The sequence below is a fragment of the Perognathus longimembris genome, chromosome 1 (assembly GCF_023159225.1).
Source record: "Perognathus longimembris pacificus isolate PPM17 chromosome 1, ASM2315922v1, whole genome shotgun sequence".
NCBI lineage: Eukaryota > Metazoa > Chordata > Mammalia > Rodentia > Heteromyidae > Perognathus > Perognathus longimembris.
The window spans coordinates 147094898-147122855 of record NC_063161.1 but is presented as its reverse complement, the minus strand read 5'-3'; the positions used below and the strand labels follow the sequence as shown (position 1 = coordinate 147122855).

General features: G+C 39.7%; 1 protein-coding gene across 3 annotated transcripts in view; it reads left to right on the top strand.

Moving 5' to 3' along the window:
• The window catches only part of Astn2 (astrotactin 2), an 861877-nt gene that overhangs the window by 372732 nt on the left and 461187 nt on the right, over positions 1 to 27958 (top strand). For all 3 annotated transcript variants that reach the window (XM_048340549.1, XM_048340540.1, XM_048340532.1), the window contains one exon: positions 16315 to 16482. In XM_048340549.1, coding sequence (XP_048196506.1) covers positions 16315 to 16482 — 168 coding nt within the window. The remainder of the gene's footprint in view (positions 1 to 16314; positions 16483 to 27958) is intronic.

Here is a 27958-nt window from a genome sequence, read left to right as displayed (position 1 = left end):
CACTTTCTTTCTCTTATTCACTGTTTCTCTTTCTCTCTCTCCCTTTCACTCTCACAGTAGGGCAACAAGGAAGAGAATGAGTTGATTGGTTCTTTGTAAAACCAAAATGATGTGAGTTTTGTTTGTTCTTTTATAGGACCTCTGCTAATGCCTGTTCCTGTAATGTAAACCATGAGTATATACTTGAAAGTATACCTTCAAAATATTCTCTTCGGCTGTGACTAGCCTAAATCTGTACTAATTATTCCCTATGAGGGAAACTAGAGTCCATATTTCTTTGGGTCTGGCTCACTTCACTTAGTATAATTTTTTCGAAGTCCTTCCATTTCCTTACAAATGGGGCAATGCCATTCTTTCTGATAGAGACATAAAATTCCATTGTGTATATGTACCACATTTTCCTGATCCACTCGTCTCCTGAGGGGCATCTGGGTTGGTTCCATATTCTACCTATGACAAATTGTGCTGCAATGAACATTGTTGTGCTGGTGGCATTACTGTGATTTTGTTTGTGGTCTTTTGGGCAGATGCCCAAGAGTGGGGCTGCTGGGTCATAGGGGAGCTCTATGTTTAGCCTTCTGAGGAATCTCCACACTGCTTTCCAGAGTGGCTGAACAAGTTTACATTCCCATAAACAATGTATTAGGGTTTCCTTTTGGCCATATCCCCTCCAGCATTTGTTATTATTAGTTTTCCTGATAATGAACATTCCTACTGGGGTGAGGTGAAATGAAGTCAATGTTATGGAAATGAGTGTTATATCACTGTTGTAATTACTTTCAACATGCCATGTGAAACCATAGCTTGTTTTTGTTGATGATCCTCTTGTATCCCCTTCCTGTGGTTGTCCCCACACTATCACTGTATCTCGTCTGAGTACCTTGGATACTGTATATATTGGTATTAGTACTAGGGAAGGGAAAGGGAATATCAAAATCAAGAGACAAAGGATAAAAAGACAAATGACTCCAAAAGCAATACTTGCAAAACAATTTGGTATAAACCAACTGAACAAGTCACGTGGGGAGAGGGAGAGGGGGAGGGAAAGGGAGTGAATTGAGAGGGAGGAGGTAACAAATTGTGCAAGAAATGTACCCACTGCCTTATGAATGAAACTGTAACCCCTCTGTACATCACTTTGACAAGAAATAAGTAATTTTTCAAAAAAATACATTATCTTCTTTTTTTTCCAAATTTTTATTATCAAGCTGATGTACAGAGTGGTTACAGTTTCATACGTTAGGCATTGGATACATTTCTTGTACTGGTTGTTACCTCGTCCCTCATACCCCCCTTACATTATCCTCTTGTTAGCAAACAGTATTAGTATCCCAGAAAAAATAACTGAGTTTGAAAACAGTATAAGCCAAATGTCCTTTATATTTCTTAGTTTTTTAAACATTATTTTCTAGAGTATTTGTTCCAAGTGAAAACAGTTCAACCTGTTTTTTGTCTCGGAAATTGACAGACCATGTTTGTTTTACGATGAACACCAGAGGGAAATGTGGGGAGGGGAGGGGAGGGGAGGAAATGCCAAGAAGGGGGGAGGGGGGAGGAGAAGGGACAAAAGAGGAGGCTCTTGAGTAGTAAAAGCAGCTTATTATTCTATCTGGAGAACTTCCTCATATTTGTAATCATGTATGTGTTGGTGCATTTACTTATTTAATGCCATCTTCTGTTCAAGATTGTACATTCTATGGCCAGGTGTTATAGGTCTCATTTATAACCTGCCAAATGCATAGCTCAACACCAGAATGGGCGTAAAATCGTTTGATGATGTTGACTGTATGAATAAACACACTCAGAAGTCAAACAGAATATCAAACTGTTAAGAAGAAAAGTCACAGGAAATGAAACACAGAACCTGGAGTGTGAACTTGAGGATTCTATTTTCAGGGCTATGTTCACCTTGAACCAAATACTTGTTTACTGTTCTCTTCTTCTTCATCTGTACCAAGGGGAGGGTGCTGACCTCTAGAACATCTATACATGCATACAGACTGCCATGGAATTGAATACCAACCACTCTCGAAGTCATTTCCACTCAGCAGCTAATTTCTTGGCATTAAAATCATTCTTGCTGTTTTCCTTATCTTTCTCAAATGAAGAGAATAAATCCTACAGAGAGTAATAAGTTTGTCCAAGGGCACAGATCTATGGAATGGAACCTCCAGGACCTCGGGGATCTCTTCCTGCAACATCAGGAGAGATATTGGATAGAAGTTGCTATTCAATATTGTAAATATTAAGCACAGATGCCCTGGTGATATGGCCCAAAAGTCTCAGGGCAGATTTAAAAGCACCATTAGGAAGCATTGGGTGGGGACATGGTGCTTTCTGTGTTTTGTTTTCATTGGATAACATCTGATTTAGTACTCTTCAGGGGTTGGACTGAAAGGATTTGTCATTGTGTCCCTTCATTTAAAACTGCTTTACTAGTTACATGCCACTTGTCAAACACTGTTCTAAGAAATGTCCACTCAAAGATAAGTTAGATGTGGGTTCCTCTACTGGAAAAAAAAATCCCTTCTTATGGCTCCAAACCTCCACTCATGGAACATGCACATTTTTTGTGTGTTGGCTTCAGTGCATCAGGAGTGACCGCGCAGGAGAAAGACGCATTCAAAAGGCCATCAGGACAGAGGATAGACAGGCCACTTCCAGGTGAAAGGAAGAGTGTGCCTTCTGCTGGCTGGATGATGGCGAGCACAGCCCATATGCACCATAATCCTGGGTAGTTCAGGAAATAGGGAGGTTGGCTTCTGAGGACACAAATCCCTGTTGCCTCTCTTCTCCCTGTTCCAAAGGATGGAGGGCATATTCTTGGAAACTAGCTGGGGACAAAGAAATAAAGAACTAGCATACCTTAGCCACTAATTATATGTATCTGCCTGTCTGTTTATGTATGTATGTATGTATGTATGTATCTATCTATCTATCTATCTATCTATCTATCTATCTATCTATCTATCTATCTATCTATCTATCTATCTATCTATCTATCTATCTATCTAATCTATCTACCTATCTATCTATCCTGCTCGTTATTCCTTTCTAAGCCTTCCAAGTTGGTGGATATAGTAGTAATAGTATCATCATCAGTGTCATAAAATAATAGGACTTGTAAAAATAAATGTGAAGCCTACCCTCTTTCACATTTCAAATCTTTCTCTCTTGAGTAGCTGACTCTTTTAGGACTATTCTTCTGGTACTTTTATACACACATACAGAGATAAAAAGAAAGGACAGGAGGGAGAGAGAGAGAGAGACATGTTATTTTATGTATGTTTGTTGAAGACTCAAAAAAAAAGGCAACTTGCCTTTCTCATGAGCCATGGATGTCCCAATGTGACATTAAACACAGCAGTAGGGGTAGGCTATTTTATTGAAGAAGGACCCATGGACTAACAAAATAAAATGACAGGCATGAGGTTCATCAGATGATAAATGGCAAGGCTGGAGTTCCAGTCATCATGTCTGGCTCTAGCACCTGGATATTTCAGGCTATTCTCTAACAATCCCTTCTGAGGGGAAAAAAGGGAGACTTTCAGTCTCCATAGCCTGTACATTAGAAATGTGGACCTCAGCTACTCTCGTCCTTCTTTGAAACATGGGGTCTTCATTTGATCCTCAAATAAAAGAATTAGCATTTCTTTCCTTACCTTTCATAAAATTTGTCATAAGGTTTGGCAGGTGAAAGGCTGATTCCTGAAAATGCTACCATGTGACTAAGTTGCAGATTTCCTTTATTATCTTCCTCTAGGCACCAATATTATGTATTTAGGCAGCTGTTCTCATCTGTGCCAGACACGGAAATCCATTCCATCAACATGATTGTTAAACCTCTGTTCTTTAGAGCCTTTGCCCCATGTAGTTCTTTGTGGCATCATAAAACAATTAGATTTAGGTTAGCATTAATTTGAATTATTGTCCAGCTTCCAGAAAATATCTCCTGGTAATGTCATGAGGATGTATTACATCTTTCGAGATATTAAGTATTGAATTACAGTATTGTATCACCTTCTCCCTGTGCTTCCTCTCCTCTCTCCCTCTCTCCCCGTCCCCCTTTATTAGCAAATGCCATTGCTAATGGAGCCCAGAGAGGGCCCTGCACATGCCAGGCAACCTCTGAGCCTAGTCTTTGCTTCTCAACACAAGCCCAGGTAGTCTCGAACTCTCAATCTTCCCACCGCAGTGTCCCAAGTGCTGGAATCACAGGCTTGCAACACCATGCTCATCCCCTTGCATGTTATTCTTCCACCACCAACCTTTTGCCTGTGTGCTTTGAGATAGGTTCCTTCACTTCTTTCATCCTTCGTTTCCTTGTCTGCAAAATGGGAATAAAAATGGAAGCTTCCCTCGAGTGACATTTCTAAGATCAATTGGACTCATAGAAGCAGAAGCAGCAAAAAATATCCTGTTTGATCAGTTCACTCATTATGTCATTTTCATTAATATTCAAAAACGCTCCAAGATAAGCACCTTTGACTTCTCTTAGAATAGGAAGCTGATAAAAGAGATATTGAGAATTTCCCAGAGCCATTTAAATAGTACTTTGAAGAGCATCTTTTACATCTAAGTTTGCCAAACTCACAATTTATACTTTTTCCTACTGAAGCCAAAAAGCAGAGGGAAGGCAGGAGATCTGGAAACAAAGCAGCACTCTCTCTCTCTCTCTCTCTTTCTCTCTCTCTCTCTCTCTCTCTCTCTCTCTCTCTCTCTCTCTCCATCTTCCCCCACCCTCCACACTACTGACATTGAGAGACACAAAAGCAGGCAGGTGTCTGGACCTAATTTAGTCAGTTGGCATCCAACTAACATTATAGTAATGAAACAGATTTGGGAGGAATTGATAATATGGTTATTCTTAGTGCTCCCAATTGTGAGCCATCTTTGCAAAACAGCCCCTGACAATTGTGCAGACTCTGGAAGAGGCAGAGGGATGTGCAGAGGGATGTGCATGGGAGAGCAAGGGGCAGAACTGAGAAGGTACAGGGCAGGAAAAGCAACTAGACTGGTAGGTCTTGAAATCAGCTGTGAATTTGCTCTTGTTACTTCCATTGCTATTCCTGTCTGACTGACACATTTTGTATTATCACTCTAAATATAATGAACCTAATGTGTGCCAGGCATTGTTCTAGGGCCCCTCACTCCTGAAGCATACCTTCCCTCCTGCCTTACCAAAATCAAACCAGGAGCATCATGAAATTCAGAGGGAGGAGTGGCTCCTGGGATATGTCAGCCTGGAAGAAATCAGTGTAGCACAAACTGTACTCATTGTACCAGAGAGCAAGACGCCTCATTCGTTTTATCATTATCACATGGTATTCCAGGCAGAACAAGTGAATAACACAACTTTAGGAATGGTCGCTCATAAGAAATGCAATTACTGATAGAATTATCTGTGACTTTGTGTATACATACACACACACACACATACACACACACACACACACAGGGCCATACAAGTACCTAACTGTAAATGCAAATGGAAAAACTCAATCATGTGTATTGTATTCATGTATAGATATATTATTATACCTGGAATGCATTGATTACTAAGTAAATTTTGTTCCTCAAAATAGTATAATATAAAAAGCCCTAGCCAGGCACTATATTGTCCATAAGTATTTCACATGAACTTTCTTTAATGGCCATAGAAAGTATGAAATAATTCCCATCCTCATTGTGCAGATTAAGAAGTGAAAGTGACTGATGAAAACGAAGTAATTTGTTTCAGAATCGCCCAGCAACTTATTTCTGGGTCAAGCTTACATCTGCCCATCTTTGATTCTTCCCAAAGCTCTCATGTGGTCTCTGATCCATGCTCCTGTGTTTTGGAGGAAACAGACAGAGAGAAAGAGAATTTTCAGCATTAGAAAGTCACAGGGAAGCCAACATGATGCTCAAGTCTGTAATTTCAGTGACTCAGACAGCTGAGATCAGGTATGGTAGTTTGAGGTCAGCATAAACAGAAAGTTTATGAGACTGCATCTTATCAGAAAAGAAAAAAAGCTGGGAGTCACACATCTGTCATCCTAGCCACTATGGAAAGTATAAAAAGGAAAATCTCATCCTCACAAGCCTAGGCCAAAAGGAAGACTCTATATCAAAAAGTCACCCAAGGGGCTGGGAATCTGGCCTAGTGGCAAGAGTGCTTGCCTCATATACATGAAGCCCAGGGTTTGATTCCCCAGCACCACATATATAGAAAACGGCCAGAAGTGGCGCTGTGGCTCAAGTGGCAGAGTGCTAGCCTTGAGCAAAAAGAAGCCAGGGACAGTGCTCAGGCCCTGAGTCCAAGCCCCAGGACTGGCAAAAAAAAAAAAAAGTCACCCAAGAAAAAAGGGATGGAGTTATGACTCAAATGGTAGAGAGGCTGCCTAGCAAGCTTAAGATCTTGATTTCAAACCTTGTTACCATCAAAAAATAAAAATAAAAAAGAAGGGAGAGAGGAAGGGAGGGAAGGGGGCAGGGAGGAAGGAAGGAAGGAAGGAAGGAAGGTCAGAACAGGGAGGGGAGGGGAGGGGAGAGAGTTCAAATACCCTTGAATTTGGAGTGCAGCTATCTATGGTGTTCATGAAAGAAGTACTGATCTTAGCTGCAGTAGAAATTCAGCATTGAGATTGGGTCTGATGCATAAATTGCTAATGAAGTAATGAAGAAAGTTGAGCAAGAAATAAAGTAAATTGTTAAGAGTAAGGGCTCTTTTCTCCTTTCAACCCAACACCTTCTTTAAACAAGTTAAAGGAAAATGAAAAGCATTTCATGACTTTGTTCTTTTCCCATTACCTAGGTTGGTACCAAATTGATATATTCCTTGGGGAGGAAATAGTTTTTGTAAAAGTTAGAACTTCAAACATCCTTTGTCTAGACCCAAACACCCCTAAACTAATGTTGAAGCAAAACCAGTGATACATAAAGGCAGGTAGAATTGAGTGGCAATCTGTTTTTAACCAGACTTTGATCACAGTTTGAAATGGGGAATTCAGAAAATGGTAGAAAGAGGGCTATTTCCCAGAGGATATGTGGGTATAACACTTCAGAGGAAAACTTCATTTGGGGAGGTATAGATAGAGAGATCTTACTATATTTGGCAAGAACTGTTTCCCTCCTGTAAAACACCCCAAATCCCAATGGCTTCTACAACTCCATGCTTGTTTTACTAGGGCACTTAGGGATTTCTATGACTGACCTCTCAATGTATCAGTAACTCCTTGTCCTAGGAAAGGAACCCCAGTGTTGTGATCTCTTATCTCTACAGACTCTACTCTCTCTATGGCCTACCTCTGTGAAGTACTGCAGCCACTGGGCTAGAAATCACAGCACTTGAGTTCTTTGCTAGCCTTGACACCTTCCTGCTTTGTGGCCTTGGGGAAATCACTAACTTTTCACATCTGTTCCATCATTAAAAGGGTTAGATTCACAAAGTTTAGGTACAGATATGGCCATGCCTCTCTTAACCCTTGGGATACTTTATGATTTGTCATGCAGATGTCATAGTATATACTTACACAAATCTAGATTGTATAGTATGGTACACATCCAAGCTGCATGGCCCCTGTATGTGGTATAGCTTATTGCTCCTACAACTATAATAGAAGAAACAACAGGAGATAAAATGAGCACAAGAGAAAAGGATGCATCAGGAGATGTAAGAAAGTTGAGATGTATGTGGCTAGTGCAACTGGAACAGTTCTATATTACAGTAAAATCTCTCTCTCTCTTTCTCTCTCTCTCTCTCTCTCTCTGTGTGTGTGTGTGTGTGTGTGTGTGTGTGTGTGTGTGTGTGTGTGTGTGTGTTGATACTGGAGATGAGACTCAGGAACTTTTTTTTTTACATGTAGACTCTTTATTCTACAGGATACCTGGCCTAGAGTCTTTATGAAAGTCAATGACAAAAAATATCAGTGTACAAAATAATGCAGATTTGCCTAAATTTAAAGGAACACAGAAGGCACAATAATCAAAAAAACTCTATATAAACCTTGAATGGATCCTGTACTAGAAAATAAGAAGCAACAGAAGGCATTGTGTTAACCATCAATTTTTAAAAAATATGGGCTATGTAACAGATATTATTGAATCCCTTTTTGCATGTGACAGTATATTAAAATTATGTCAGAGAATGCCTTGCAGATTGAAAATAAAGAAGCCTTTAGAGTGAAGTGTTAACATGTCTTCAGGTCATTTTTAAATAGTCGGGGCAAAGTGTAAAATGTTGGCAAATCTACAGTGGTAGTACGGTTATTTGTTCCACTGTCCTTTTTCCATATGTTTAAATATATCCAACTATCTCCATTTGTTAACAATATTTTAAAAGTTAGTAGAAGAACCATTCTCTAAGTACCTCCAATAAAATAGACTGTACTCATCTAGTATAGCCACATTTAGCATGATAAGCAGTTACTACCATAACCATTTTGGGACTCAGGAACTTTTGCTTTCAACTACTGTGATTACAGTTGGTGCTCCACCACTTGAGCCACACCTCCAATGTAGCTTTTTGTTGGTTAGTTGGAGACAAGAGTCACAGACTTTGCTAGCCTCAAAATGCTTATTATAGTCAAGTATTAAGTACATACATAGTCTTATGTGTTATCCTTTGATATGACTGTCAGCACAAGAGGTTTGTTTGCAATCACATGACAGGAATCATGGAGTAATAAAGAGAAACATTTGAGAACACTGGACTAGAAGAAGGACTCTAAAATTGTCTAAAATTCTTTTCGATTACATAGTAATCTTAAATCATCTTATATATTTTATAGTAGTATTCCATCATACTCTGATCTGTTGTATGATTATTCCAAAAATGATTCTAATTGTAACCAAGTTTCTATCTTCTACACAGTTTGGGGAAAAATATTACTATCTTGTAAAAGGAACCAGAAAGTAGTTGACCCTCTTTTATGATTGAAATTCTGTGTCTTCTTAGCTTCCTTCTTCCCCTCATTTGCATCTTCTTTGCATAATGCATATATATTGTATTTTAATGTGCATGACATTCCCTGCCTCCATCCAGTGCTGTTGGAAATGTCGGGAGACCGATTGGTCACCAGGCTGGGCATCTAAAAGATGGATGAAACAAGCTTAGATCAGACTAGAGATTTTATCCTGAGCTCTATAAACTTCTGAGCACTCCATGCTAGAACTGCATTTCAATTATTTGATTTCCTTTGAAATACTATGCATTTTACTTTACACACTTAAAAACTTTATTCTGAGAAGAATTCATAGGGAACTTTGGCACAAAATAAAGCTTAGTAAATGGAACAAATAGCAGGCTTAAGAGATACGCATCAAATGAAGTATAAGTAGTGTATTTGATTGCTAGACCTGCCTTAGCAAAGAGCCACAACCTGAGTGGCTTAAATAGAAATGCCTTTCTTCACAGTTCTAGAGATGAGAATTCAAAAGTCAAGGTTGGTGTTGATCATCAGGGATGGTTTGTCTGAGGCTTCTATCTTTGGCTAGAAGGTAACTATGTTCTCTCCATTTTTATATGGCCATCACCTGGTAGTGAATTTCTTCTTATAAGATAATTGACTATATTAGACTAAGGCTCACATTAATGACATCATTTAACCTCTCCAAAGACCATATCTTCAAATACAGTTATACAGTTATATTATAGTTATAGAAGTTTAAGACTACCAGCATATATGAATATGAGGTCTGCATAACCCTGTCTATAACAGGTAGAGACCATACAGATGAATAGCAGAGAACTGAAAGGAAAGGAAAGGGAAAAAAATGACAGAAGGGAAGAGAACAGGAAGGAGAAAATCAGGAGGACAAAACAGAAGAGTGGCTAATGGCACTCAGAGCCCAGGGACTGTGCTCAGGAAACGTTCCACAATTGTGATGCCCAGAGCTATTGTTCTCAAAGACTGCTCCCAACTCTCCAGATTCCATTTGCTTGCACTCACAACCCCACAAACTTGTTTTGATTTCATTTTTGCTATTTGATCAGCCATTCCTCAAAGTGCTTTCATTTAATGGCAGGTTGAAGAATGTAGCTAAGCCTGACTTGTTACTCTGGACTTGGAAATGAGCTGGGAAGGATCTATTGAGTTGATAGTGGACGTAGTCTTTATTCCTGCTTCATCAGAGTTGTGTTGTTGTTTTTTAATCATCTTGTATATAGGTAAGATATTTCTCCCAGACCTAACAGCTTAACAGATAGAATATGTGGTGCTATAACAGAAAGAAGAGAACGTTCCCTTACTTGTCAACTAAAGAAAAGAAGGCAAATAGAGAAGAGAGAGTATTTGGGGCCCACATAATTTCTGTATTTCATTTGTGAAGACCATCTTTCCACCATTTGTTCGTCAGCTGGCCATTCACCACTGTGGCCACAGCTAGATATTGAAATCTTCTATCCATGGCTCTTGGTGTCTGTCTCCTGATTCCAGGTATAATGAAAAGGATTTTCAGCTGCCGTCTGGCTCTTCAGGCAATTTTTTTGTGTCTAGTGGTACCTCCTTCGTGATATTTTTAGTTCTCATCTGTAGCTCTGTTACTTTGGGGGCTGCTATGCCTCTGGCTTTTTCAGAGAATATTTCAGAGTGGCCTGAGTTCCCCAGCTCACCCCTGATCTATGCTGCACAATTACTGAAGCAGGCTTATAATCAATGTAATTGAAGATCAGAGTTAATGAGGACCTTTGTGCCCATGTAGTCCCCTGAGCAGCACTGGGCTTCAGATGCTAGATAAGAAAATGATTGGGCTGAACTGAAAATCCATTTGGCTAATTAGATGATGTATATTCCCACAAGGCAGTGAAAGAGGGAAAAATGTACTTATATATTTAAAAATAAGGAAACATGACATTTTGAAGTTGAGATTTCGGCAGAGGTTCTTTTCAGAGTCATTGCTCTTAGTGGAGGTTATCTCTAGGAGTATTTTAGGGAGGAATCTTAAAGTAACCAGTGATGGGGAGGGGCATTTTAAATGAAAGCCAAGAAAACAAAGCTGAAGTCCAGAGGAAAATTAGAGAAATAAGAGATGCGTCGGAATAGTGTATTTTCATTCCTTTGTGCATAGATTTTTCTCCAAAGAGATGTTACCATTTATTCAGGGTTAGTTGACTTTAATAGTGCAATTTCTCCCTCCTACCACTCTTTCCTCTGTTCTCTACAAGAAGCCACATTCAAACACCTTCTGCCCCTTCACTATGAACTAAGAAATGTGCTGAGTTAAATACTACATGGCCTTTACCTTCCAGAAATGCACCATTGAAAGCTAACACTTGTGGCTCACATTTGTAATTCTAGCTACTCAGGAGGTTGAGATTTGAGAATTGAGGTTCAAAGCCAGCCCAAGTAGAAAAGTCTGTGAGATTCCTTATTTCCTTTTAATCTGCAAAAAGCAAACTGTGGAACTGTGGCTTACGTAGTGACCTTGAGTGAAAAAGCTAAGAGATAAATTCAGGTCCTGAATTCAAGCCCTGGTACTGGAGCACACACACACACACACACACACACACACACACACACACACACACACAGCACAATCTAGATGGAAAGAACATAGAAATGGACACTTATAGTTGGCTTAGATTTACTTTATCTGATCTGCATTCTTGGACTAGAAACTCTCAGTTGACAGACACTATTTTTTATTTAACCTGAGCAAAGCACACAGTAATGCCTCATTTCATACCTGAATGCACTTATAACATGGCAAATATATGTTCTAACTGAGTAAATTTCCTTATAAGTATTAGAGGGGGCTGGGAATATGACCTAGTGGCAAAGAGTGTTTTGCCTCTTGTGGTGCTCGATTCCCCAGCACCACATATATGGAAAATGGCCAGAAGTGGCGTTGCAGCTCAAGTGGCAGAGTGCTAGCCTTGAGCAAAAAGAAGCCAAGGACAGTGCTCAGACCCTGAGTTCAAGACTCAGGACTGGCAAAAAATAAAATAAAATTAGTCATTCCAACAAATTTCCTTATAAGTATTAGAGAAGTATGAGCCAGATAGAGCTAAGATTTTAGGGATAAAATGCCATACAAGTTGCTTTATATAATGGAATAAACAATTTTTCTTTGCCTCCTTCATGTCAACATTTCTCTGATTTCTTCTTCTATCATTTTTCAAGGATTAGCTTAGAGGCCAATTCTTGTGGCTTTTCTGGGCTTCCATTTTCCTTCTCCTGGTATCCAAAGGTTATCCCTGCCTAGTCACACCAGACAAACCTAACCATACTCTGGATTGTCTGTATATATCTCTGCCCACATTTGTTCTGCTTTATTTGCCCACAGTGTTCTCAGTGGACTCTGCCAAATTCTAAGTGTTGGTTCAATGCATATGTTATACTTAGCCTGTACACACTTCCCTTCCCTATATGATATGGTATTTCTCTGCACCCTTCTCCTCTTCAAAGGCAGTTCCTCTACCTACATCTCTACTTATTACCCATATCCCTAGTCTGAGCTGGTGAATGAGAACCTAGGAGCCATGCTAATGAGGTTCAAATGTTATTTTGGAATAGGAAAGACTCTGAAGAGTAGCCTTCTTTTCTAACTTTCATAAGATTAAAAAAAAAGAAGAAGATGAAGAACAGAAAGTTAAGTGTATGATCAATGTGGAACCTTCCTACTTCACTCCTGTGATAGAGTTGATGTTTCCCTGAGTTATACATGCAACTTTGATTTCATTAAGGTACTTGACATTCAGTAAACTCCTGGTATGTGACAGGCATTTTGATGAGAGTTTGATTGATTGATAAGGATTAATGAATCATGGCCTGATCCCTGTAGGAAATCATACTCCACCAGAGGAAACAGCCTCTCCAACACTACGTGATAGGCAACAAAGAGGAAGGCAGGGATGGTTGTAGGGGGAGAGGAAGGGCCACAGAAAGCTACCTAGTGGAAACCTGTGATTCTCATGATTGCCCGGAATAATTGGAAAGTTCCAGCTTTGTAGTTAGAAGGGGAAAAATTAAAAGCAACCCTCTTGTTTGTTTTCGCTATTCTACTTATTAATTATACAGATGTAGCAAGATCATTTCTATCTGAAACTTATGTTTTCCTTCTGTAAAATAGGAATAGACCTGTCCATTAAAGCTGTTGTACAGATTAAGTGAATAAAATGCTCATTGAATCCCAGGAATGAACAGAGAGTCCCTTTAAAGGACAGAAGCTCCCTTCTGCCATTAAGCCAAGTGTAGACCTTTACAAGTATCCTTTTAAGGAAGTCCTGCTGATTTTGTCTGTTCCTGCTGATACCACATATTAACAGCCTGGGTAGCATGTAAACAACAAAAATATATATCTTATATTTCTGGAGATTGTAGAGTACAAGGTCAAAGTGCTGGCCAATTTGGTGTCTGCTGAGAACTTGATTCCTGGTTCACAGAAGGTCAGCTTCTCACTATGTCTTCAAATCACAGAGTGGAGATGGAGGCTTTACAGCCTCTCTTCTACTGGAGCACTAATCTCAATCACAAGGACTCCACATCCTGTGACCTAATGACCTTCCAAAGGCTCCACTTCCAAATATTATCACCTTGGGGATTTGGCTTTACTATATGAATTTTGGAAACACATATTTAATATATTTCACCAGTTTTTGAATCAAGCCCTTCCAAGGAAACTCTATTTCTCATATATGAAATCTCTAACTGATATTGAACTCACAGTTTCCAAATTTATAAAAAATCCAAACAACAATCAAGATAGCTCCAGTTCACACTAAGGCCTCCATTTTCTCAGCTTCCAAGAATATTGGTGAGCTACCCCTCTTCCATTAAATTCTCCCTGAAACAGATTTCTCAATTGAAAAGGACCAGTTCATTCAAGGTTATATGTCTTCCCCAATAGTAATCCACTGCCTGTGACTGGCCAACATGGAAATCCAAAGGCTCATCTTGATTTCAACAACTCTAGAGGACCATCTAGTATCAGAGCCCCCCAGAGGATCAGTTACAACCACATGACAGCTTGACTTCTCAGCCCAATCTCACTTTGCTAACTCTCTTATAAGAATGTGTCCCCCCTCAACCCAGCACAAACCTCTCAGCTGTCTGTGTGTGTAGATGTTTGAATCTGGTTGCTGGTTTTCTTGGCTTAAGACAAACTCACTGTATCATATGATTTTTAAAAATTTTTTTTCAGGCTAAGAGTCTTTATTTAGCTGTGCACAATGTCTGCTCTCCATCATTGGGATGGCGAAGAAGAGCACTGAGCTTCAGTAGGGTTGAGTTTTTAATGGTAGAAGCTATGCATTCTACAACAGGTGGTCACATATTATTTTTGTTGGTCACGGGCTTGAACTCAAGGCTTGCGTACTGTCACTGAACTTTTCTGTTCAAGGCTAATGCTCTACCACTTTGAGCCACAGAGGTTCCACTTCTGGTTTTCTGGTGGTTAACTGGAAAGAAGAGTCCCATGAACTTTCCTCTAGGCTGGTTTCGAACCATAATCCTCAGATCTGGGCCTCCTGATTAACTAGGAATAGAGGCATGAGCCACTAGGACCCAGTTGTATGTCATATGCTCTTAAATCTGTCCCTGAAGTGGAATTTATATCCATACTTTTCATAGGCAGTGACTACAAATTGGTATTCTAGCCCAAACTTAGCAAGTAAGTAACTCAGTGAGGACCTGAACTCACATTTTGCTGACTGCTCCCTTTATCACTGCTCGGTGTAGCATTCCTGTAATAGCTGGATTAGCCAAACTCAGCCCTGGGCCACAATTCAATATCCATTCCTCAGTCTTTAGTGAGAATAAATATAAGAATTATCCATTTAAACAGCATGACTGTGCTTTTTAAAAGAAAAATCTGCAGTTGATACTGATGTTCGCTGCCTTGCTCAAGGACCCATGTGATATGTTTCTGCTTGGGCTTTGTTCCAGTGGGGGAAATATGGCTTTGCAGATAGATTAGCATATCTTCACTTGCCAGAAATTTTGAAATATGGAATCCAGCAGTCTCCTTTTATAAAATATCTCTTCTCTTCTCTTTTCTTCCCTTCTCTCTCTCTTTCTCTCTCTCTCTCTCCCTCTCTCTCTCTCTCTTTTTGCTTTAGCTTCCAAGGATTTTAAGACCAACTTCAAATGTGGTCATTTCCTTATCTGAAAGCCTAATGCTATCTACACCTGTTGCTTCATCTAGATTCTTTTGGCATCCCCACAGAAAGCCAGGCAGGCCTCTGCGCTGTCACATGGGAATTCATTTTGTAGGGTAACAAAAAAATCACATTTTGTGAGTCAGAGAGATAAGCATAGTCTGTTGTGCCTCAGATGTTATGGCAACCAGGTGTATATTTTCCCTCTTCCCTGGCCATTTCCCATTAGACTATGAGAAGTCACCTGACCCAAGACAAGTCCAACCATAAAGCAACAGCGGAGAGTCTCAGGGGCCCTAACAGAGAGGTCCCAGGTAGTGGGAGCTAGCTGGATCTGCTTCCTAGCTGTTCCTTTAGGAGGGAGCCTCTCATGTCCCTTTGATACTCAGTCCTTCCTGTCCTGTTATTTCTCAGCATCAGGCATTTTTTGGTGTGTTTTATTGTAAAGATGCTGGAGGTTTCTTTGAAAAGCTCTATGATGTTATCTCTCATTAACTGTCTCTATCGCAGAACAACAAAAATAAATGTGGTCTTGGAGTGTCTATCTCAGTGGTAGGATGGTTTTCTAGTAAAGGCCAGACCTTGGGTTTAATGCCTCCCTCACCATAACAAAAACAAAAATCACAACACAAGCTAGGGAAGAAGGCCTGGATGCTATTTCTGTTACACCCAAACCAGTCTTTCTTACAGATGTCACAAGCGCAGCCAATTTGGGACATTTGTGACCCTGTTCCAGAGAGAATGCCCATGTGACAGAGACATTAGCTTTTATTTTCTTTTGAAATTTAGCACTTAGTTATTCTTTACTAGAACAAGCCAGACATCGACTAAGCACTTTATCTACATTAATCTGTTTCATCCTTGTTGCTGAGGTGGATCTCATTAATATTTCATTCACAGATGAAGTTGCCAAGGCCCAGAAGCAACAAGTGACTTCCCAAAAGTCAGTGGCCAGTAAAAGCATACCAAGGATCTGAACCCACAGCCCCCTTAGCTTAAGGATTTACTATTATACACTAGACTGTAGTGTAGGTAGCACTGTCCAGTGTCTGGTTTGTCTCTGTTCTTTTAACTTCTAGCACCATCCTGGCTCAGGTGAAGGGTCTATAAATGTTTTTAAACAAATGAGGTCTGTCAGGGAGGGCATAATGGCTTGCATGCACCCTATTTCAACAACATGAGCAATGGTCTTCTGAAATGGGAGAGAAAATAGCTGTTTCTTTCTGTTCCCCTAGGGAGCAGCTTCGTGGTGAGTGAAGGGAGCTACCTGGACATCTCCGACTGGCTGAACCCAGCCAAACTGTCGCTCTATTATCAGATCAACGCCACCTCCCCATGGGTGAGAGACCTCTGTGGGCAGAGGACAACAGATGCCTGTGAACAACTCTGCGACCCAGAAACTGGTGAGCTATGGGACATGGGGCTTGGGACAGCCCCATGGGGGGAATATGGGTTGAAGGAAGGACTGCATTCCTTTTCCCAGGAGAATCTGGAATCATTGACAAGGACTGGATGTAAATACAGGTCCATGGTCTTCTCACTTAATGCTATGCTTTGTGTTACAATGTCCTGGTAAGGGAGAAATTAGTCAGAAATCACAGAACTCCAAAGTTAGAAAAGACCCCAGAGAACATTTAGATCAACAGCTGCACTGCAGCATGTCCAAATGACAAAGGTCCAATCTGTTCCTTGCTACCTGGGCATTCTTTAGTAAGATCCTGGGCATCATATAGTACCAGAGAATGAGAAGGGCATCTAACCTATGAGCCTGTTGTAAATATTTACTGAGAGAAAACCTGCCAGACTCCCAGGATGGTCATTTATGCATTCATTTCTCAGGCATTTCATGGATAGCTGAGTACATTTTTAGTTATTGTGGACCCAGAAGTAAGCAAAATAGGCAAAATATCTGCCTAATGAAGTTAGAGATAGCCAAGTATGGCATGGTCTCATATGGTAGCCACAAGCCATATGTGTCTATTTATCTTAAATTAATTAGAATGGAATCAAATTAAATGTTCATATGCCTAGTCACACTAGCCAGATTCCAAGTGTTTTATGGCCTTGCATGACTACTGACTACCACCTTTTCATACAACACAAATATATAATACTTGGGAAGTTTCATGTGAAAATGCTGCAGTAGACAAATACACAAGGAATTGTATGTATTATGTGGAAGGAATAGTGGAAGACAAAACATGGAATGGCAAGGTGGGGTGGGGGAGGAGTTGTCTGAGATAAGAGTCTCACAGATTTTCCTTCCTGGTCTTGCTTTGAACTGTGATCCTCAGATCTCAGCCTCCTGAGTAGCTAGGATTATAGCCACTGGTGGCTGGTAGGAGCTAACATTACTTTAGTCAAAGGATGCCATGGGAGAATCAAGGTTGAGTGGGACAGAGGTAGCAGGTGGGGAGAGGGGATGATAAAGAACAATGTGTTCTGAATATGAGTTCAAGATGACTACTGAGCATCTTACAGTAGAAATGGAGAATGGGCATTTGGCTTTTGTCTTGAGAGCCCTAGCTACATTTGTGTTCAGCTCCAGGTCGTCTAGTAACCCTGCCCCCATGGGAAATGAGTGGATAACTTTGCAGTGTACCTTCCAGGGATACTCAGATTATCTGGTAGAAAGAATGATGTCTTGTTGTCTGACCTGTGAGTTCTTCACACAGAAAACATCCTTATAGGAAGGATGACCTTATCTGACCATGTCTACGTCATGCCTGCCTGATCATTGCTCAGATGATTGGAGCCCAAGTTTATCTTCTCCACAGTATGCTGCGAGAAAACACAATCTTGGGTAGTCTGGTCCTTAGATGAAAGGCACAGATATTCAGTACACCCTTTCCCCACACACAATAGGAAATAAACTCCAAGCCTGATTCTACTATAGATCCTGAGCAGGGAGGATAGAATGAGTCAGGAAGGTGGCCTTCCATCCCAGTCATAAAAGACAAGAATGAGGAATCAGGCAGAGGAAGAGATGAGGGAGGGAGGTAATTTGGAATATATTTAGAGAATAGGGTATGAATCACTTTAAATTTACCAGAAAATATTCCAGTGATCCACTTAAAGGAAGTATCAGAAATGCTGAGAAACCTGGGCTGTTGTGGAAAAATATCTCTAACTTCTTACCTCTAGCATAAGCATTGTGCCATTCTACTTCTGATGCTCAGACAGACATGGTAGATATTTGGCTTGACCACACTGGATGTCTGGAAGGGGAAATTGGAGTGCTCCCCCTCCCTCCACCTATGTCAAGGGCGACTAAACCAAACTTCCAATACAAAAAAAAAAAAAAAGTTCTAAGGCAAACATTCAGAATATAAGCCAAAGCAACACAAAATCATAAAGATTCACCTCAGGTCCATAAGAACAAGTTTTTAGCTGAGGATAGAAATTTGCCGTTTGACAGTGTCTAGGTGGTGTTTAAACCCAAGAGAAACTATGATTTATACAAAACTCTCAGTACATGGACAATACTGTATTCCTGATTACTGTTCAGTAGAGACTAGTTCTCCTTGTCTATAGGGAAACAGGAGTCAGAGAAAGAGGAAGGGACTTGTGAAGGTTCCAAAGGAAGTTAGGAGTTGAACTGGGATTAAAATTCAGATCTCCTTGGGGCTGGGGCTATGGCCTAGTGGTAGAGTGCTTGCCTCATATACATGAGGCCCTGGGTTCAATTCCCCAGCACCACATATACAGAAAATGGCCAGAAGTGGCGCTGTGGCTCAAGTGGCAGAGTGCTAGCCTTGAGCAAAAAGAAGCCAGAGACAGTGCTCAGGCCCTGAGTTCAAGCCCCAGGACTGGACAAAAAAAAAAAATTCAGATCTCCTTACCACCAACCTTCTGTTGTTTTATACCAAGTGTATTGGGCTCTTTTCTCTAGAATTTCATTCTTTTTCTGTAAGAATCTGATCAAATACCATGATGACAGCCTCTGAGCAGAGGGAAAAGATATCTTTCCTTAGGGTGACTCAGTTCAGGTGTCTGCTTATTTTTTCTTAAGGAGAATTCTTCCACTTCTCCAAAGAACTCTAGTTTAGAAGTACGGAAAGCAGCTCAATAGCTAACTATGAAACCTTTGTAGGGTCAGTAGAGCAATGAGTTCGTTCACATTCAACAATCTCTCTCACTTTATAGTCAAGAACTTGTTCAGGCACATTTTTACCACCTTTCATATGTCTGTTGAGAACGCTGTTTGGAAAATGCCTTTTCTCTCAATGAAGACTTTTGGGGGAGGCATTTAGTTTTGAACTGGGGGCCTTGTGCTTCCTATGCAGGTTCTCTACATCTATACCCATGCTTCAATCCTTTATGCTCTATCTGTTTTTCTAGTAAGGCCTTGCATTTATACTTGGGCTGGCATAAACTAGCGTATTTTCATTTATACCTCCCTCAAAGCTGGGATGACAAAATATGCTACTATGTCCAGCTAAATGAAGACTTTTAAAAGACAGACACCAGTGGCTTATGCCTGTAATCCTATTTAATCACTACAAAGCAGGAAGTGTAGCTGTATTACAAGTGGTAGAGTGCCAGACTTGAGGGGGGGGGGGAAGAAAAGAAAAGGAAAAATAAAAAGCTCAGAGAGAGCATGTAGGCCCTGAGTTTGAGCCCCAACACAAGGACCAAAACCATTTAATTTGTAAGTAACAATTCACCTGTCTATACACCTTCCTCAAGCACACGCGCACATATACACACACAATATACACTCGATTATCTTCATCGAGCTTTGAGGTGAACCCACGTGGAATTGTATGTGTCTGGGTCTAGTCCCTTACATTATCTTTTCCTATCTTCCCATGAAAAGGAAGCAAGATTGTGAGTAGGAGGAAACAGAGAAGAAAGTCTTATTAACTTGGATGCCCAAGTTAAACCTGTACTGAGTGCCTGCTTAGCTGATTTTCAGCTAATCTGATTCAAGTGCAATTTGGGGGCTCTTGAAGCTCTTTTCTATCAGCCCTAGGCTAATAGTTGGTCATCCAAGGATAAGGGATATGGTAACCCGTTTGGAAGATGTCCTCTATAATTAAATACCACCATCACCACCCCAAGAACTGGGACAGCATCCACCTCAGATTGATTGCTGATGATTTTGATATCCAGAGAAGACAGGTGGCAGGATCAAGGTCACAGCCAGCAGATGGCAGAGCTTGGATCTGTGTCTAGAAAGCCATGCTGTAAACCAGTGTTCTCAAGCCCCAGTAGGTCAAAGATATGCAGCCTGAGGCTCTGTGTTTCTAACAAGTGGCTAGCTATTGCTGATGTGTCTAGCTGAAGGGTTACCCTTTTACAGAAAGATTTCAAACACTCTTTATCCTAAATGGTCTACTCAGGTCCAACAGCTCACTGAGAGGCTACACTGCCAAATTTGTTAGTTGAATTCTCTTTGCAGAGTCATGTTCACTTTTTTTTTTTAACTTGTTCATTGTTTATTGGATTGAGAGAAGGGAATACAAATGACTGAAGTGCTGTGCACTGACATGGAAAAGGTGTATTTAAAAAATATATCAGTAGAGCAAATCAAAGTTATGCCATGTAAATCTTGACAATTTAGAAATCTTGAGAGATCAACAATGACTCCTTGATCTCTACAGCTTGGTTTCTAATTACATACGTGCTTTTGTGGATCTATAGTCCCCTCACCACACACATATTTTCAAGGAGCCATTTTTTTCCATCTGTGCCTAAAAATGTTACGACTTAGTTCTTGCACACTGACATGAAAATGCTTTTAACATGGGGATGCAATTTCAATCTTATAAAAATATACGAGTATTAACCAAGCCTTAAACAGAGAGGGCACTTCGCATGTGCACAAGTCATGTTCACTTTTATCACCTCATCTTCTGCCTCTGTTGTTCATGCGTCTGGGCTCCCAGAATATAAAACATTTGCAATTCCTTGAAGGCCTTAGGCTATTTCCTACCTACCACCATTCATAGGCTCTTTCCATCCTTGAAATGCCAGTCTCCTTTTACTGGGAAACCAGGGGCTCCATTTTACTTCTTTTACATTCAGTACAACCACCCTTCCTCCCACAGGCCTTCTAGATAGCATCCCTTCCCCTGACCCAAATCTACATTCCTGCATACTCCAATGAAACCATTTTGTCTTTGCTATCTCCCAATCCTTATTTGCCCGTTGAGTCATCTTTCTTCTTCTTCTCTGGATCTATCATCAGTTTGTAAACTTTGTTCAGGAGAGGAATTGCTATGGAGTGGATTTCGAGACCTCTATCTCATTCATCTCTATAATGGTTACCTGATACATAGTAAGTGGACAGAAATTGTAAAAAGAGGAAGGGAGAAGCCAACTGCTTTCCTCATAGTTCTTGAAGTAATCACATATACCAATGATAACTTTTCCCCACATCCACTTACATGAAAACGCTAATGTTTTCAAGCTCTTCAAAACTGGGTCACAAAATAAATTGTATAACAGCCAGTCATTTGAACTAGGATGCTTTTGTGTCATGTGCCCATGCCACCATGTCTCCAGGAGCATGTCTTTCTGTATGGTCCTCTCTGCTACTAATCACAATTGCTCCCTATGCAAGGTCTGCAGTTCTGAGTGGAGTTCAAGCTCCTCCTTCTACCTGAAATATCTTTTACCCTTTCTTTGTCTATCTTCCAATATCCTACTCACTTAATTGCCTCTTGTTTTCTCAGAATAGAATGGATGGCTTCTACAGACTCGTTAGAGTCTTTTATTGAGTAGAAACAAAATTAAAATTTGAGCTATTGCTTGAAATTTTATTTTTTCCTGCTAGAATATATGCTCATAATACCAGGGAGGATGAGCAACTTATCCTTGTATTTTTTCTCACCCTACAAAATATCCAACAAAATATCTTACTCTTATAAATCACTCAAAGCATAAATAGATGAGACTATATGCAGGTGAGAAGTAGAAATGGGAACATAAGATCCCTGAATATATTTTCATGAAGCTTGACTCAAACCCACTTGGTAAAATTTAGCTCAATTTGTTAGATTCAATTCAAGCAAGATTTTCTTAATTCCACAATTCATAAGACTGGATGTTAACTGCTATGGGAAATCATGGGCAAATTGGATAGTGTTCTTGTCTTCATGGATTTTACATTCTCACAGGGATAAAAAGAATCTCCTCATATAAAGCTATTATAAAAAACAGTATGGCATAAATCAAGACCAAAACGTTAACCAAAGGCTTCACGTCTGGAGAACAGGAATAAATGTATGCTGGATGAGGATTTTAGGGGCTACATCGTAGAAAAGATGACCTTTTAGCTTGACCCTGTACAATCAATAGGGAGTATGAATATGAAGGGTGCTACAGCAGAGGGAACTTGGTTTTTAAAAGAGGGGAAAATTAGAATCAAGAATCATTCTAACACAAGAGCAGTGTAGTTGGCTGGCACTTGGAGAATGATCTAGACATGAAATAGAGGCAGAGGGATCAAGAGTGGCAGGGAATGATTTCAGAAAGATAAAGAAAGCTCATAAAGCAGTATCAAGCATATGAAACTGTACCCCTCTTTACTTCACTTTGACAATAAAGGGAAAAAAGAACAGTATCAAGGCTGGAAGTATAGCTCAGTGGTAGAGCACTTACCCAACATGCACTAGGTTCTTGTTTTATCTCCAGCATGGGATGGGTAGAGGATACCTGTCCAAAAACTGAGAGGTCGAACAATTGTTTATCTGTGTTAGCCAACTAAATAGAAGAAACTGCCTTTCTTCACCACTCAACTGTTTAAGGGAACATCTAATTTCCCAAATAGTACCCAGACACTTTTTTAACTCCTTGCATTCTTTCAGAAATGGAAATTTGGGGGAAAATCTTACCAAAAATGAAATCCCCAAGCCCTGTACATGTTCTAGTGCAAAATGAAAAATAGCTTAGCTTTCTTTAAACAGGTGGCTCTCTGGATCCAATCAGTAAGGATAGCCAAAGCCTTAGTCTTTGTGCTTGAAAGCTTTTTTTTGGATATTTTGTGAAGAAGGATCATTCCTCCCAAGTGCTAGGGAAAAAGAAGATGGTAGGTAAGGTGCTATAGTAGAATTATATATCATTTCTGTGGTTTTCCTGCTTAGGTTTTTTTTTTCCTGGAGATTTCTTCAGTTAATTACAATCCCAGGGATAACTATGGAGTTAAATCCATGAATACTGGGACCAGCTCATACAGACTGATAAGAGTTACAGCACGCCTCTTCCTCCACTCTTCATTCTGTCGTAAGATGTGGATAATTTGGAAATTGGGGCAGGATGAGAATTTAGCTCTACTAAAATTGGAAAGTGCTACAGAATCAGGATGCATTGTCCATGGAGTCCTATTGTTAAACATTTACCAGTGTGTGTCTTGGAAAGATAAGAACCCAGTCAAGAACTGAGGCCAACCAGGATTACCAGAAACTTGAATGTGTCACCATAGAGTATCATTAGACTTCTTTCCAGAATAATCTACTATTATTCTTCAAATCTATGAGAACAGAATATGGACAATAAAGGAATGCTTCCTATAGTCCCAAAGAACACAGCATCAAAGAATTCAGATCATCTGGCTTTGACTTTCAAGAATGTCATCCTGGGTAATTGTCTTATCCTGAGATAGCTTTATTAAAGTTCTGCACATGTGTGGTAATATGCTAAGTATTGTATGTCTTTGATAATATAGCCCAAACCAAATGAAGCAAGTGACAGCAGAATGCTAATTCATTTAGTCACTTAGATGTTCTTTCATCTAGTTATTCAAGCATTTAGTGGACAAGAACAGAATTAGAGCATCCTTTTGAGTCAGACAGAGCCAGTTCCAAATCTTTGCTTCTCTATTTATTGGTTTTAGCTCTGTGGGTCAGCCTCTTAACATAGTTGAGCCATGCTATTTTGTAATGTTAAAAAGGAGAAGAAAAGTTTCTGTTAACAAGTCAGGGGTTTGGAAGGATATAAGGAAAAATGGAATTATAGCTCAATCAGTGCACTGTCTAATACATGAGGGCACTCGATATGTTGACTCTTTTGTAATCAATATTCAATTACTTGTGTCTTCAGTTATTAATTCCATAAATATTTCATGAGATAGTTAATCTTAACAAGGTGTGACTACATTAGGTGATGTGTAAAGAAATAAGACATAGACTTTGTCCTCTAGAAGTTGACCATCTGCTCGAGAAATTTTAAGATAGAAATTCCCATACACTGGCCTTTCATTTTGTCCTTGTGTGACTTTTAATCTTGGGCAATAAAAATAGTCATAAACTCTGAATTCTAGTGCTAACCTCGCCCCAAATTTGCCATTTGACCTTGAGTATGTTACGCACTGTGAACTTCTGATTCTTTCTCTTTGATAAAGTGTTGGGTAGGAATGTACTTTTAGTTCAAGAAGAGGTCCCATGCATCATCTTATCCAAGCTAATGAGGAGATTGTGAGGCACAAAGGCCCCAAAACTTGCCCAATGTCACTCAGTAAATGAGTGGCAAGATACAAATTACAACTCTAAATAATTCCTAAGGCATTTTCCTATCTCAAAACTCATATTTCTATGACCTTTTAAGCACTAATAACTTAGAGCATAAGTAAGATTGAAACAATTCATAAATGGCACTTATGGCAAATTGAATTTTCTTTTCACAATTGATAGGAACTTCAGTCATGTTCAATCATCATATTCAGTTTGTTTTCATGTCTTCAGCAACCACTTTTCATTTGTAATAGGAGAGGAAATAAGAACACAGTGTGTGTACTTATGTCATATAGCTTTCATATATTGTACTAACCATTTCCAGTGTTTATAGATTGTTCCTCTTACTTTGCTGAGACCTGTATTATTAAACTGAAAGAGGACACAAAGTCCAAGGATTCACAAAGAGGGAGAATGTTCCTGCTTTGAGGCTGTTAATATTGAGATTTCTAGCATAGTAGATACATTGAAGTAGGGTAGTGTATAGGTAAGATACAGTTAAGTAAATTGGCATGTATGCTAGGCACCTGTGGCTCATATCTGTCATCCTAGATATTCAGGGGGCTGAGATGTGATGATCATAGTTCAAAGCCAACAAAAGCAGGCAAGTCTGTGAGACTTTTCCCACCCATTAACTACCAAAAAGCCAAAAATGGAGCTGTGGTTCAAGTGATAGAGGGCTACCCGCAAGGGAAGAATCTAAGGGACAGTGCCCAGACTCTTAAGTTCAAGCCTCAGTACCAGCACAAACATTTCCTTGAAAAAGATAAGAAAAGAAAGAAGTTGGGATGTGATTATGGGGGCTAACATTCTGGCAAACTCTGGAGGAAGTACTAGAATATAAGAATGAATGAATGAATGAATAAATAAATAAATGAAAATCAAGTTTCAGTGGCTGAAAGGTCATCTATTAGATGATGGTCTGGTGTCCGCACCATGGTAGCTCTCATGGCGTTGAGGAGATGCTGCTAAAATGTGTGTTTGTTCAAAGAAACCTAGGACAGCTCATTCTCTTTCTGAAAGTCATCTTTTCCCATGAGTGAACTCGAATAAAATAAGCCCTGTCTTTAGTTTAGAATTAGTCCTTGCCTCACTATGTTGCTGTTCTAATGAGCCTCCAATGGGGAATACTTTCTGAAATGTTACTCTGACCCTCATAATATATAGTGCTGTCCAACTTACCATTCTTTGATCCTAAATTTTACAAGCGCCTGAATGCAACCAAAAAAGATTAATGGAGATTAAGTACAAATTAATGAATTCCACACCATCATCTTCAGACATGCAAGATGCTAGAAATAAACTTTTGACGATCACTTTCAGCAGAAGCCATTGAAATCACTAGCCACAGTTTTTGTTTGCATTTCCTGAAGTGCATCAATTAGTCCTGAAAGCCCATTTCTCTCATCCCACTTGATGCCGATTAATTCTATATATATAGCAGTTGTGGGTGTTTGACAATGGCTAGTGTAGTTTACAGTTAAGAGCAGTAATGTGAAGTTTTGATGAGCTATCAAGAGGTACATAAATACTAAACAATAACGGGACAATAACGGTCCCTGAATTTCATTATGCTCCTATTGTGGGCAAAGCTCACACTGAGAATTTCTGTAACGAGGTAAGTCTTCATAACAGCACTTCTAGGAAGTTATTATTGTTTTCACTTTTCCATGTAAGAATGTCTTCATGTAGTTGATTCGCAGTCCCAAGGCTGTATAGTTGCTAAATACACTATGGGGATTTGAATCCAGACAGAATGACAAACCAGTTTTGAAGAGTTATTGTGTGAGTTTGCTTAGCTCCGAGAAGAGACAGCCGGTTTGGCATTTTTCCCTTTGATAGGTATTTGCATAGAATTCTCAAAAGGCATGAATCCTTTGGATTAAGCATTTACAGAATAAGTTGACTTAAAAAAATAGATGTTAGGGCCCAAATGGATTGAGGCAAGAGAAGAGTGCAGAAATGTGTGGTGGAGTTGTTAAAGCATTTATGAATTGTAGAGAAACTATTTTATATCTGCTTGGTACCCTGGCTATATGTGCTTTCAGTGTACTATAAAATGTTATGTTGTGGAAAAGGATGGAGGTCTTTTTTTTTTAAATAAAAGGATAATCTGAGTCAAAGATGAGGTCATGGAATTTTAGAAAGGCCACCAGAGCAAGCAACAGGTTTGACTGTCAAAAATTGAGGACAAGAAGGTTAGACCAGGCTATGAAAAAGACTGTACAAACTCTTTTTTATTGGGAATTGGCCAGATTCAATGAAAGTTAATGCAATTTTTGCTTGCTTTAGAACTAGAAAGAAGTTGTGAAAATCTGAAACCTCAAGTTGCCAAGTTCCATGTAGAAAGATGGCATCCTGAAATCATCTCTGATGATTATCTCTGAGATATAGCTACCTGAAAGGAGGGAAGTACTCTCCTTTTAAGACCGTATTCCATCATCATAAACATAATTGTTGGCATTTAAATTTAAGGCTGTAATTCATTTTCTACAAGTGTATTTAAAAATATATCTTTCATGGCTGGGTGCTCATAGCTCAGGTCTGTAATCCTAGCTACTCAAGAGGCCGAGATCTGAGCCTTTCCACAGCAGATCTGCGTGACTTTGAATTTGCTGATCTGAGCTGTGTTTCTTAACACTCCCCCTCCAATAGTAAAGTGTTAATGTAGTAAAATGACCCTAAAAACCATCCCAGGAAGATTATGAGGAGAACAGAGCTAGATAAAGCCTATTAAGCACTTAACACACTAGCCTGGTATGTAAAGTTCAACAAAGACTAGTTGTTATTATAGCTGTGCCGAAGTATGGATTGAATGGAATGAGTATTTTGGAATCATAAAGGGCAGTCATTATGAGCAAGGTTTTGAAACTATGACTAGAGTTGGATCAGGAAACAGAGAATGATTGTGATAGAATGACTGTATGATGGCAGCTGCTAGCCACACTGCATGGTCTTTAAATTATTATTATTGTTGTTGTTGTTAGTTGTGCAACTTGAACTCTGGGTCTTGGCACTGTCCCTGAGCTCTTCAGCTCAAGGTTAGCACCACTTCCAGTTTTCTGGTGGCTAATTGGAGATAAGGGTCTCACAGACTTTCCTGCCTAGCCTGGCTTTGAACCGTGATCCATGATCATGAACCATGATCCTCACATCTCAGCTTCCTTGAGTAGGGTTACTGAAATTGAATGAATTGGAGCACAAGACTACTTGAAGTGAGGAACCACCAAGTAAAGGACAAGAGAAGGGGAAGCGTTAATCTGAAAGTATTTGTATGTATGAAAATGTTGTAGTTTTACCCATTTGTACAGTAAAGATTTAACTAAATTAAAATGAAAAAATATACAATTCAGCCCCTTTATCATATTCACCAGACTCAAAGTATTTGGTGTCCACACATGGCTAGTAGCTGCCACATTGGATA